Genomic DNA, 13,373 nt, shown 5'->3' on the forward strand with positions numbered 1-13,373 from the left:
CAGATAAGTCTTGAAATAATAAAATGATTTTAAAGTGGTTGTAAAGATACTGCACATCTTTTCTTTCCTTTTACAAAACCAGTTTCCATTAACCTCTGTTTAGAATTTTTTTTTTCTTTTTCAGTTTAAAAATTGACCGGCCATTTTAAAACAATACCAAAAAAAAGAAATACTTACAAAGAAAAAATACAGGAGCCAGTAGTAGCAGTGCGATTGCTCCCCCACTAAGAGTCGGAGGGGCAAGCATTTTTTCAACGCAGGCATCACCACCTAAGCAGTCACACACGTACACGGTCAGGTTCTGGTGGGAGATTCTTCCTTGCAGGTCATAGATCTCAAGGTGTAAAGTGTGATTTCCTTGGTATGCAGTTTTCTCCTTCTTAACTTTGATTATATCATCTAAAACGCAAACAAGGAAAGTTAAAAAAAAAAAAGAAAATCAGTACTGACCCCTTTTTTATATATTGGACAGATACGAGAATCCGGTAGCAATCGGTCAAATTTAAATCTGTGTGTTACAGCAATGTGTGGTAAAGCACTATTTCTACCTTGCATTTAGCATAGTGCACAATAACACAATGATAATATAATAATAATAACACAACAACACATGATACAAAGTGCATTGCTTTGTGGTGCGATTCATTGTGATTGGTTCGCGCAACACTTCACAAAATACATGTATTTTGACATTCCGCAGAACACCAATATAAAACCTCCTTATGTCTGTTTGTGATATTGGCACCCTACTCCAAGGGTTCTTTTATAACTGCAGTTGCCCAGGAGGGGGTGGTTTGAAACCATGTGGTTGAGCCAGGTTTTTATTGCCCCCCACCCCTTCCCCAACTACTCTCCTTTAGCCACAAAAGTCAGCTGCCTGGGGATGTACATAAGCCACGGATGCAATGCTCTGATTTGTGGCCACAACAGGAATTATAACTTATGTCGCACTTGGTGACCGCCACCTCCCGCTGAACGCGACCCATTCAAGTAAATGCCCCTGTCGGACTATCTTAGTGCAGCTGAGCCCAGAGACTCAAAGCTATTAACACCTAAAATGCCAGAACAAACTTTCATTATTTTCAGTATTTTCTAACTTACCATTACCCTTACTGTAAAAATGTCACTGGCAGTGAAGGGGTTAACCACTAGGTGTTGCTGTAGGGGTTAAGTGTGTCCTAGGGAGTGTTTCTAACTATGGGGGGGAGGGACTGTGTGCGACACTACACTGATCGCTGCTCCCGACCACAGGGAGCAGAGATCAGTGACAGTGTCATTAGGCAGAACCAGGAGATGCTTGTTTACATCAGCATCTCCCCGTTCTTCCTCACTGTGAGACGATCGCGGGTATCCCCGCGGACATCGGGTCCGCAGGACCCGCGATCGCGGTCACGGAGCTCCCGGCGGGCGCGCGCGAGCCGCCTCTTAAAGGGCAATGTCCAGGTACGTTAATCTGCCTGTACGTGCCCTTCTGCCAGGCGGTCGGGAAGCGGTTAATTACATAATATATTTGGGATGGTGGCAGCAAAAAATTTTGGGTTTTTTTTCTCCATAATGGTTCCTTTTCTATAATTTGTATGCATGTATAGATTTATTTGTAGTTTATATATCAATATTTAACATTTTAAGAACCAAGTGTCAAAAGAGCTAAATTTATGTTTTTTGAAAACTGGTAAAACCGTGATTTTGTAGAACTTGTAGTTTCAGCTTAACCGCTTGCCGACCAGCCGCCACAGTTTTACTGCAGCAGAATTGCACAGCTGGGCGAAGCGACGTTGCCTTACGTCGATTCACCTTTTGACCACTAGGGGTGCGTGCGTGCCCGGAGCCAATGCAAGCGCCCAGCGGGCGCGATGTCTGCCGGGCTCCCGCAATCGCTCGTGACAGAGCGAGAACTAGGGATGCCACCTGTCCGGGATTCACCCGGACAGTCCAGGTTTTGAATCTTGTGTCTGGGTTTCAGTCCACCTGAAACCCAGACACAATATTCAGACAGGAATGTGGCTTGGAACAGGGCCTGATGGGAAGGTGAGGGGTCACTATGTGTACAACATTACTATTATCTTTGGAGTGCCCAAAGGTGTCCTAGGTCTGTTACAATCCTATAGTGGATACAAAAAAAAAATTAAAAATTACTGTGCGCCTCTAAAGTGTTCGGGTTTGGCTGGAAGAAAAAGTGGCAACCCTTGCGAGAACCGGGATCTGTGTGTGGAAACACACAGATCCCGGGTTCTTTCATGGGAGTAGAGACAGATCATGTGTTCATACTGTACCAAGTATGAACACCAATCTCTCTCCTCCTAGACAGTCTCATCTCCCCTACAGTTAGAACACACCCAGGGAACACGTCAGGTCGCCTGTATCCAGGTGACAGATGCACCCCGTTGGGGTCAGGAGTGCACCGCTAAGATAGTGGACCCTAAGGCTGACTGCTGCAGATGGAACTCGGGGTGGTTCAGGAAGGCAGGTCTCCTGGAGCACCAACACGGATCCCACAGGGAGTTAGAGCATAGATTCCCCAGGGCGCGGAGTCTAAGAGCCAGTAGGTGTTCACCAGAGCTTCTACTGGTGAGGATGGACTAGGCTGCAACTGGCTCCAGCTCGCGGCCCCCAGGGTCTCCCAGCTCATGCTCATGGTAGGCTACAGGAGGATGGAGAGGAAACAGCAGCCCAGGACAGCAAGGAATAGTAAGGAGGTAGCCAAATGTCGGGGCGACTAGCAGACAAGGATAACAGAGAACACGCCAAAAGTCAGGGTCACAAGCAGACAGGGATAGTCGAGAACACGCCAAGATCGGTAACTGAGACAAATTTAGAGCACACGGCAAGCAGGAAACAGGAAGCCAAACACACAATATTGCACAGCAAGGCAGGCTTGGAGAATACGGTGTTAAATAGTGGTTCCTGTTGAAGCTGAGGTGGAGCCACACAGAGGGAAGATTACTTAAGCATGCAGGTGGGACAGTACAAGCCTCAAGGCTGATACACAGACCAGGTAAGAGACAGACAGGTCATGAATGTATTACTGCAAGGTCATGACAACACAATTAACCCCTTGATCACCCCTAGTGTTAACCTCTTCCCTGCCAGTGTCATTTATACAGTAATCAGTGCATTTTTATAGCAATGATCGCTGTATAATTGTTAATGGTCCCAAAAAATGTGCCAAAAGTGTCTGATATGTCCGCTGCAATATCGCAGTCCCGATAAAAATCACAGATCGCCGCCATAATAAAATAATAATAAAAAATGCCATAAATCTGTCCCTTATTTTGTAGACGCTATAACTTTTGTGCAAACCAATTAATATATGCTTATTGCGATTTATATAATTATTTTTTTACCAAAAATATGTAGAAGAATACATATCGGCCTAAAATGAGGAAAAAATAGTTTTTGTCATAAAAAATGTGGGATATTTATTATAGCAAAAAGTAAAGGATATTGGGTTTTTTTACGAACGGCAAATCCACTTTGCACTACAAGTGCAAACTGCACTTGAAATTGCACTGAAAGTGCACTTGGAAGTGCAGTCGCTGTAAATCTAAAGGGTAGATCTGAAATGAGGGGAAGCTCTGATTAGCTGATAGCTGATTTTATTATCCAATCATGTGCAAGCTAAAATGCTGTTTTTTATTTTCCTTGCATGTCCCCCTCAGACATTGCACTTCCAAGTGCAATTTCAAGTGAACTTTGCACTTGTAGTTTGCACTTGTAGTGCAAAGTGGATTTGCCTTTGGTAAATAACCCCCATTGTGTTTTTTTTTTTTTTTTTTCAAAATTGTCGCTCTTATTTTGTTTATAGCGCAAAAAATAAAAACCGCAGAAGCGATCAAATACCACCAAAAGAAAGCTCTATTTGTGGGAAAAAAAGGACGTCAATTTTGTTTTGGTGCAGCGTCGCACGACTGCGCAATTGTCAGTTAAAGCGGCTCAGTGCCGAATCGCAAAAAATTGTCCTGGTCATTGAGCAGCCAAATCTTCCGGGGCTGAAGTGGTTAAAGGCAGGTAAGGAATGAAGAGCTCTGTGGCTTGTTATTGAGAAGTGAATATAGCAGCAATAGGGAAGAGTGGTAAACAGACCCCCCTCGTTCATGTCAGTGAATCTTTCCCCAGCGTGGGCCTCACAATGTCGCCTGCCTGCGGGGTATAACGTAGAGTTTGTAAGTGCGTCTCATTCTTCTAACAACCTGATCTTCAGGTTTGTTAGCCAGTATCCTGCTGTTTATTAGCTCCAATAATGTGACAGGTCACTTATGTGGAGAGTTGACGACACTTTGCGATGTGTCAAGCATGTCAGAAGAAATTAATTGCTGTAATTCTTTCAGCTCACACTTTTGTTGTATCTTAGAAACACATATACTTCTGCAAACTGACTTGTAAACCATTAAATATTCGTATAGTTCTAACAATTTGCCCAGTGTAAATAAAGGGAGACAGTACATTTCAGTACTACTTGGTAGAAGAGGGTCCGGTTTGATGAGCCTACCATCCAAAGAAAAGGGCAAGTAAAAAGGAAGTGATCAAAAGCATATTAAAAGTAGAGTTTTGGAGTAAGCTTTTATGAGGAGATGAGTTTTCAGGGATCGCCTAAACGCAGACAGTAGAAGACGGGCAAACAGATTGGCGTAGGGAGTTCCAGAGGAAGAGCGGGGCTCTGAAGAAATCCTGTAGTCACAAAAGTAAAAGGAAGGAGGTAATAAGCTAAGGAGCAGAGAGAATGGTTTGAGTGATTTTTTTAAGACAAAATTGGTTATGTAGCTTGGGGCAGAGTTGTGGATGGTTTTGTATGTTAGCTGTTTGATCTTGTATTTTTTTTTTTTTTATATTTAGGCTGGGTTCACACTGGAGAATGCAGTGGCTTACAGCAGGAGTCCAGTGCGTCTCCATTCACCGCTTGAGGTCCGATTTCAGCCTGAATTTTTGGCCGAATTCGGACCTGAAACAGACCAAAAGACGCACAGGGCTCCTGTGTAATTCTCACTAGGGCCGCTGCAGAGATGTGTGAACCAGCTCCATAGAGAGCCGGTCACAATCTTCTGTTATTTGAGTTGATGGGGCAAAACCAGTGGCGTCGGCAGGAGGGGGCTGAGAGTGGCTGAAGCCCCGAGTGGGTCCCCAAAAAGCCCCAGGTCTTGGGTGGGCACTGTTCTATTATTAGCCCCGAGTGCCCTTGAGTGCAGCTGAGTCACATAGCAGGTCCCGCCTTCTGGAGCCTGCAGCGCCTATGATGGACATCCCACTGGTTCAATGGCGGTACGAGTGACGTCCATCATAGGCGCTGCAGGCCCCAGAAGGCGGGAATTATAATCCGGCTGCCGCGCCACATCGATTCACTTATCACTAATCACTCAATCACTAATTGGTTGCTGGAGGTTACAGCGCATCATCTCCTCACTGCAGGGGGGCATGATATACATGTGAATGCCGGCTTTATTTACATATCAATGCCGCTGGCCGCAGCTATTTACTTATGAATGCCGGTTATCTACATGTAAACACAGGGCCTGCAAGTGAGTCATCTGTACACAACAATAAGGCAGAGCTGGGCAGCATTAGTACCTGCACTTCACACTGAGATATTGGGACACAGCACAGGATTAAAACTTCAAAGGACAAGGAAATTTAAACTGGGATAGTTGGCGAGTATGAGGCAGCTGCTTTGGGCCCCACAACAATAACAGGGCCCAGGGCAGCTGCTCCTTTTGCCCTGCCTTTAAAGACGGCTCTGATTTGAATGTAACAAATGTTTATAGTGGGGTATATATTTTTGTTATGGGCTAAAAACAAGTATATTGTTTGGAGTGCTCAATAGCTTGAGGTTTAAATTACACTCGCACACAAACAAGTGAGAACCGGCTTCTGCCATATGGCCCTGTTCAGACAAAGTGAGCCTTAAGGCAGGCAGCTTCTTTTGAACTCTCTATCGAGATAACCTGAATCGCCCTGGATATCCTTTGTCATCTAATAAATGCTATTTTCAAAGCAAAGATTGTCATTGTGACAAAATGGAACATATGACAGCAAGCATGTGAAATTCAGAAAAGCCAAATGAATGCAATCTAAAGCCAAACATTTAATTTTGGTGTATGCTCCATTTTGGAGTTCTCCCTTTGCTCTTTCCCAAAAAAGTAAAAGAAAGTGAGAGGAACTCCACTCTTCCATACACAGGGACGTGTGCCCCAATTCAATGATTTCCCTCCTCTGTTCTCCTTCTGGTGGCAAATAAAATTAGGCTTGCACATTTAACTTTCTGTGCCGTGACAATGGTCATCAGACCACTAAGAAAGGGTAAATCACCCCAGGGGGGACACAGATGGCAATAAGAGCTTACAAGGGGTTCTAACACTTCCCCACTCTGCCCATAAACAAAATAAAAGTTTTTTTGCTTTTGGTGCAGTTGAAAGACAACATTGCCACATTACACACATTTGTGAGTCACAGGCTCTTATGAATTTTTGCACATCTTTTATGTGTTTTGGTGGAATCGCACTTCACTTTATATGAGTTTATCTCATTCTTGTTTGGATTATATGATTATTATTTTTGCATTTAGATCATTTATGCATTTTTGCACTTTTATTTATTTCACTTATTGCTTATATAGATTTTTACACATAGGCGTAAGGAGCGCTGCATAATTTGTTTTTTATTTAACTCAAAATATGTACTTGCTGAAAATTCTACTTTAGTTTTTCGATACCCAGACTCTCTTTGACTTCCAGTGGTAGACTATGGTGTGTCATTGGTAAACTGGTGTGATATTAACTTATACAGCTGCATATTCTGTTCTTACCATCATAGTTTATAAGTTTGAGTGGCTTCTTGTCATGGTCTTTGTCCAACACGTTAACATAGAATGGGCCGGCATAGGGTTCCAAGTCCTTGTCAATGATGGGCGTTACAAGAAAAGCCTCCTCTTCATTCTCACATGTTGTTAGATAAGCACTTTCTAGATTCGGGGAATTGTCATTAATGTCCTTCAGGTTTATAAGCAGAGTTGCTGAACCTGTCATTGGGGGGTCCCCTAGACACAGAAAGAAATACATATTTAAAAGATCTTTAAAGATTCTATATTTAGAGAATAAATAAATAAAAGCCCAATATGCATCTAAACTGACCACATTAAATTAACAGAGCAACTGTGGAAAAATACCGTATTTATCGACGTATAACACGCACCGGCGTATAACACGCACCTCAATTTAGGAGGGAATTTTAAGGAAAAAAAACTTTTAGGAGGGAAGTTGAAGGGAAAAAAACTTACATTTAAATGCCCATCATTGCAGCCTTCTCAGTGCAGCCTTGCCCCAGTCCAGCCTTGCCCAGTGCAGCCTTGCCAGTGCAGCCATGTCAGTGCAGCCTTGCTAGTGCAGCCATGTCAGTGCAGCCATGTCAGTGCAGCCATGTCAGTGCAGCCATGTCAGTGCAGCCATGTCAGTGCAGCCTTGCTAGTGCAGCCATGTCAGTGCAGCCATGTCAGTGCAGCCTTGCTAGTGCAGCCATGTCAGTGCAGCCTTGCTAGTGCAGCCATGTCAGTGCAGCCATGTCAGTGCAGCCATGTCAGTGCAGCCTTCCCCAGTGTCCAGTCCAGCCTTGCCCCAGTCCAGCCTTGCCCCAGTCCAGCCTTGCTGAAGCCTGTGAGCTTCAAAATCGCCGACCGCGATTTGAAAATGGCGCCGCCGGCGCCGAAATACACAGAGCCGGTCCTCGGCTCTTCTCGGCGGCTCTCGTTTACTTTCGGTTCCACTCGGACGGTGAGCGGAGCTATCCGAAACTAGCCGAGTATACTCGGCTAGGTTCGGGCGGCGCTCGAGTGAAACCGAAAGCCGCCGAGAAGAGCCGAGGACCGGCACTGTGTATTTCGGCGCCGGCGGCGCCATTTTCAAATCGCGGTCAGCGATTTTTAATTCTGACAGGTCAGGATCGCAGGGGAACGGCGTATAACACGCACACGCGATTTTCCCCTGATTTTAAGGGGAAAAAAGTGCGTGTTATACGCCGATAAATACAGTACATTTTATGGCAGTAATAGTCTTATTATCATATAGCAGATTTAGAAAATTGGGCACTTATCCACAGTAAGTCAGAGCCTGGCAGCTCTATCATTGAGAAGCACAAAAAAGACATGTTAATAGGAGTAAACTAATTATTTGGTATTAATAGTTATCAAAGGTAAGTTGTCTTTGTCTTTTTTTTCCATACTTGTATACTTGTTCCTCACAAAATGCTTTGGCATTCTGGAAAACTTTGTGACATTTACTGTTTGTTGCAGGAAACAGTCCCAAATCCCAACCCAGAGGACCTGAGTATCCCTTTTCTCTGAATAATCCCTGATGACCTTCCCGGCATGGGTGGCCCTGATAGCTGTGCTAGCATTGGTGTGGCTATTAGGATCCACTATGTAAAGTACGTATACATTCAGCAGGCCCATATTTGTATATAAGCTGTATATATTTCATAGGCTTTTACAGGATTCATAAAACCATTTACATTGGTCCCTGACACAGATTATAGTCCAATATCTCTGCCAGAGTAAATTGTGCACAGTCACATTGCAGAGCCAGCTAAACTACCAGCATGTTTTTGGAATATAAGTGGTAACAGGATCACTTGGAGCAGGGTTCTCCAAACTTTCTAAACAAAGGGCCAGTGGGGCCCGGAATGTGACCAGTGAGGGTAGAAATTGTCCTGGTGCCCAATCTTTGATATTAGAGGGAGGAATAGTGCCCTATTTGTGGTGTCAGTGGTAGGAATAATGGCCATTGTTGGTGTCAGTGGGTGGAAATAGTGCCCCAAGCACCAGATAAAAAGGCAAGCAAAAGGCCGCAACTTGGAGACCACTGACTTAGAGCAGGGGTCCCCGAAATGTGGCCCTTTGCTAGCGTTTATCTGGCCCTTGGGACACTATTCCTCCCACTGACACCAACAATAGGGCACTGGTTCTTCCACTGATACCAATGATGGGATACTATTCCTCTTACGAATAGGGGCACTACTACTCCTCCTCCTACTGAGTGACCACCAACCTCGAGGCCATATTTATTCTCACTGATGCTGGGCTCAGGACATTTTCTGCCCCCTGCTGGCCACAATCCGGCCCTCTTCAAAGTCTGAAGGACAATAAATTGGCCTTTGGTTTGAAAAGTTTGGAGACCCCTGACTTAGAGGATACCCAAACAAACACAGGGAACCCTCAGCTGGCCTTGCTGGGACCTGAATTCCAGATCTTAGTACTGCAATAGAATAGTGCTAACTACTTAGCCAAAATGCTGCCCTCTTTGATGCAAATTTTATCAACCTACTGGTGACATAACCCCCCCCCCTCCATATTTTTTTTTTTTTTGACGGGTCACACATTGAGTAGCCTAATAATTAAAACACTGCAAAATCCATTGAACATGTGTAGTAACCATGGTAAGCAGTCATAATGCAACTTAATCCGCATCAAGATAATGAAAGCTAAATTCTGATTAGTTGCAATAGGTTACTGCACTTGCCCGTGGGATGTTTGATGGGAGAAACGTGACCTAACTCGTTCAATTTCTTCTCTCCTATCTATCCTGTAATGCAGATTAACATTGGAGAGCCTTTCTTACACAGAAAGTGTTATATTCTGTATTTAAGTGTAAAGTGTTCCATCCATATATTAGTTCACAAATCCATTGTCATCCAGAACTGCACATATTTCATCACTCACTAATAAGTGCTGACAAATCCACCAATCGGCTTTAATCATCTGGTTAAAATAGATGCTTTTATAAAATTTCAGTAAACTAAATTGCAGTGCCTGAAGATGAAATTGACCTTTTTATGCAAACTCACCATCATCCACGGCCAGAACTTTCACAATATATTTGCTGTCGATTACATGGTGTGACTCCCGGTCCAGTTCTTTCTTGGTTGTGATGACGCCAGTGTCTTCGTCAATAGACAGCCAGTCTCCAGTGTCATTTAGTAAACGGTACCTTAGAAATGAGTAGAACATTAGGAGTTATTTCAGGCAGGTTGCGCAAACCTGCCAGGTCACAGTGCTGCTTTTACTTTATAGAAACAGGGCATACTTAACGAGATCAGGTCATTACTGAAAATGAGGTTGCTTTCACAATTATTTTTTTTTTCTCTCGTGTAGACTGTTAAAATGAATTTCTCCTCTGCTATATCTCAGGGTTGGACAAATCTATATCGAATACAGAAACCAGGCATTCTATTCTAGAGTGGGCTTTTTACAGATGTCCATTGACAACAATAAAATGAGTTCATTACATTGGCTGTGTTTTTTGAAGTCCATTTGCCATTCAGCTTTCGTATACTACACTCAGACTCCTTTTTTTTTTTTTTTGTTGAATCAACAGTCTTTCTAACAGATTGATGCAGGCTGCATTCTTATTACAAATTAAAGCGGATCTCAAACTAAGGTTTAAAGTGGTTGTAAACCCTTTACAACAACTTTTTACTACAGGCAAGCCTATAATAAGGCTTACCTGTAGCTACACTGGATATCTCCTAAACCTGCACGGTTTAGGAGATACCCCTGTATTTGCATGTGCCGACGTCATCGACACATGCGCACTGAAGCAACGGCACGTAGGTGCCCTTGCTTCAGTCAGACTGTGCCGTTGCCGGCGGCTCCTGCTCGCATGCGCGGGAGTGACGTCATTGCAGCTCCGGACAATCACAGCACCGGAGCCGCGATACCCGGATGTAACCCCCGGGAGTGGTGTCATCTGCTGGATCGGTGAACAAGGACCGCTGCGGGGGCTTCAATCTCAGGTAAGTAATTTATAATGAGCTAGTATGCTATACATACTAGCTCATTATGCCTTTGTCTTGCAGGGTTTTTTTTTTTCTTTTTTTTCTTTTTAGGGTTTACAACCACTTTAAGATCCACACTAACCAGGGATGCAATAGGGATGGTAAACAGAAGTGTTAGACCAAGTGATAAAAAGTACTTAAAGTGGACCTGAACTCAAAGGGTTTGATTTACTAAAGGCTGTTCACTTTGCAAAGGAGTCTTCTACAGAGCTTAGTGAAGGCGATGCATTTTCACTTTACAAAGAATATTTTGTGCAAGGAAAACTAAAAAGAAATACGTTTTTCCATGCACATGATTGGATGATGGAAGTCCAGCAGAGCTTCAGCTCATTTATTAAAGTGGTTGTAAACCCTTTTGTGTTAATTTTATCTATCTTTTGTTTGTCTTTTATCTATAGGTAAGCCTAGAATAAGGCTTACCTATAGATAGTGGAAATATCTCCTAAACGTGCGCCGTTTAAGAAATATTTCACTTGTAGTGCGCGATTGACGGCTCCATGCGCGGGAGTGACGTCATGCAGTTCCGGCCAGTCACAGAGCCAGAGTCCGCGGCCCCGGAAGGAAGAGGGGCGAAGATGGGCGCGGCCTGCACAGGGGACAGCGCGGGCTTAGTTTGCAGGTAAGTATCATATAATGGGCTATTATGAGATGCATACTAGCCCTTTATGCTTTTAATTTGCAGGCCTTGCGGGGAGCAAAAGAGGAAGTAAAGCTCATCAGGGTTTACTTCCTCTTTAAGTTCTGAAGAATATTCCCTTGCAAAGTAAAGTCTATTTGCTTTTAGTAACTCAACCCCAAAAACTCAAGATTTACTTCCCTAGAGGGAACATCTACAAATGTTAACTGTACCTAACCAGAAATATTTATATTTTTGTCTTGAATTCCCCCTGAATAATATTAATGCACTTCCTGTGGCTACGTACTCCTATTCTGTAAACTAATAGCTGCATATCTGCTGTGTTAGATCAGAGGTACTGGGCACAACTTCCACAATTCAGGTCCACTTTAAAAGTCCTATGACAAAGATGTCTTGTGATCTAGGTGTTGGTGTTGCACTGATACTGTTTTTTTTTTTTTAATCGGTGAGTACGAGTACTGAAACTTTCTGTCAAGTACTTGCCCATACCAATTACCGATACTTTGCAGTGCGATTTGCATCAATACAAAAAAAAATTGGCAAAAATTGCGCTGCTAAGAATCGCATGCAATTTCCCCCACTGCTTGTGTGTGTGTAGAGAGGGAAACGCACCATCTAGTGGGCAGTTTATTAAAAGTGCCATAACCCACAGTACCTATCTGGCTAAATGCAAAATCTTCATAGTTCTCCCGGTTCCGCTGATGATGGCAAACTATGACCGCTGGAGGAGAAGCCCTGGGACCCTGTGGGTATAGGGCGGAAGTGATGTCAGCTTAGGGGCAGACCACCTTTACATCTCCTCCAGCCCTGTGAGCACCTCCAGCGGTCATGATTTGCTATCATCGGCAGGACCGGGACAACTATGAAGATTTTGCATTTGGCCAGATATATATTATGAGTTCTAACATTTTTAATAAACTGACCACTAGATGGCGATTTTTCCTTTTTTATACACACACGCAGTGTGGGAAATCACATTTGATTCAGATAGGAATCGCGCCACATTCCTGTTCGAATCACATGTGATTCTTTACAGTATGATTTGCGCCAATTAATTTCGTATTGACGCAAAAGTATCGGTTTCGGTATCGGGAGCATTTACGCGAGTACCAATACATGTGCAAATGCTTGGTATCGGTGCATCCCTACTAGGTGTCACATGGTTTTCGGCAGCTTTGCTTTGTAGTTGCTGACATCAGCAGAGTCTTCATTCCTGTTGACTGAAGACTCTTCAGATGTCAAAGTTCCAGAGGATAGTGCTGTGTAACTTTGCAGGAATGTCTTCTGCCAACGGCTGGTAGGTTTGTGTACCTCTTTATCCACTTAAGGACCTTACACATAGAAGATACTTAAAAAAAAAAAACATAATAATGTCCTACATCCTAATTCTGACTCCCCTGGCAACTACCGGCTGTAAAAATGACAGCTGGGAATTGCTACATATTGCATAGCAGGAGTGCTTGTCAAAATACAAGCCACTAATGTGTAAAAAGACATTTTGCAAATAGTCTGCAAGTGTTGAGTAAATCAGTCAAACAATTTGTTACACAGTGTTTACTGTTGTAACCTTTGATCTGTATAATGCCCCGTACACACGGTCAGATTTTCCGATGGACAATGTCCGATCGGAGCGTGTTGTCGGAAATTCCGACCGTGTGTGGGCGCCATCGGACATTTTCCATTGGATTTTCCGACACACAAAGTTGGAGCGCAGGAGATAAAATTTTCCGACAACAAAATCCGATCGCGTCAATTCCGACCGTGTGTGGCCTGTTCCGACGCACAAAGTGCCACGCATGCTCAGAAGAAATTCCGACACGGGACAGCTCGTTCTGGTAAATTTAGCGTTCGCAATTGATACAGCACTTTTGTCACGCTGCAATGTTAAAAATGGTTTAATACAGCGCACTCTCTTCTTCTT

At 43.6% G+C, this 13,373-nt stretch overlaps 1 protein-coding gene across 1 annotated transcript in view; it reads right to left on the reverse strand.

The window, feature by feature from the left end:
• Nucleotides 1-13,373, reverse strand: part of LOC141114076 (cadherin-like protein 26) — a 130,897-nt gene that overhangs the window by 41,339 nt on the left and 76,185 nt on the right. The window contains exons 9-11 of the mRNA XM_073607537.1: nucleotides 9,826-9,968; nucleotides 6,797-7,027; nucleotides 178-399 (exon numbers count right to left, since the gene is read on the reverse strand). Coding sequence (XP_073463638.1) covers nucleotides 178-399; nucleotides 6,797-7,027; nucleotides 9,826-9,968 — 596 coding nt within the window. The remainder of the gene's footprint in view (nucleotides 1-177; nucleotides 400-6,796; nucleotides 7,028-9,825; nucleotides 9,969-13,373) is intronic.

This window comes from Aquarana catesbeiana, linkage group LG12 (genome assembly GCF_042186555.1).
Source record: "Aquarana catesbeiana isolate 2022-GZ linkage group LG12, ASM4218655v1, whole genome shotgun sequence".
Taxonomy (NCBI): Eukaryota; Metazoa; Chordata; class Amphibia; order Anura; family Ranidae; genus Aquarana; species Aquarana catesbeiana.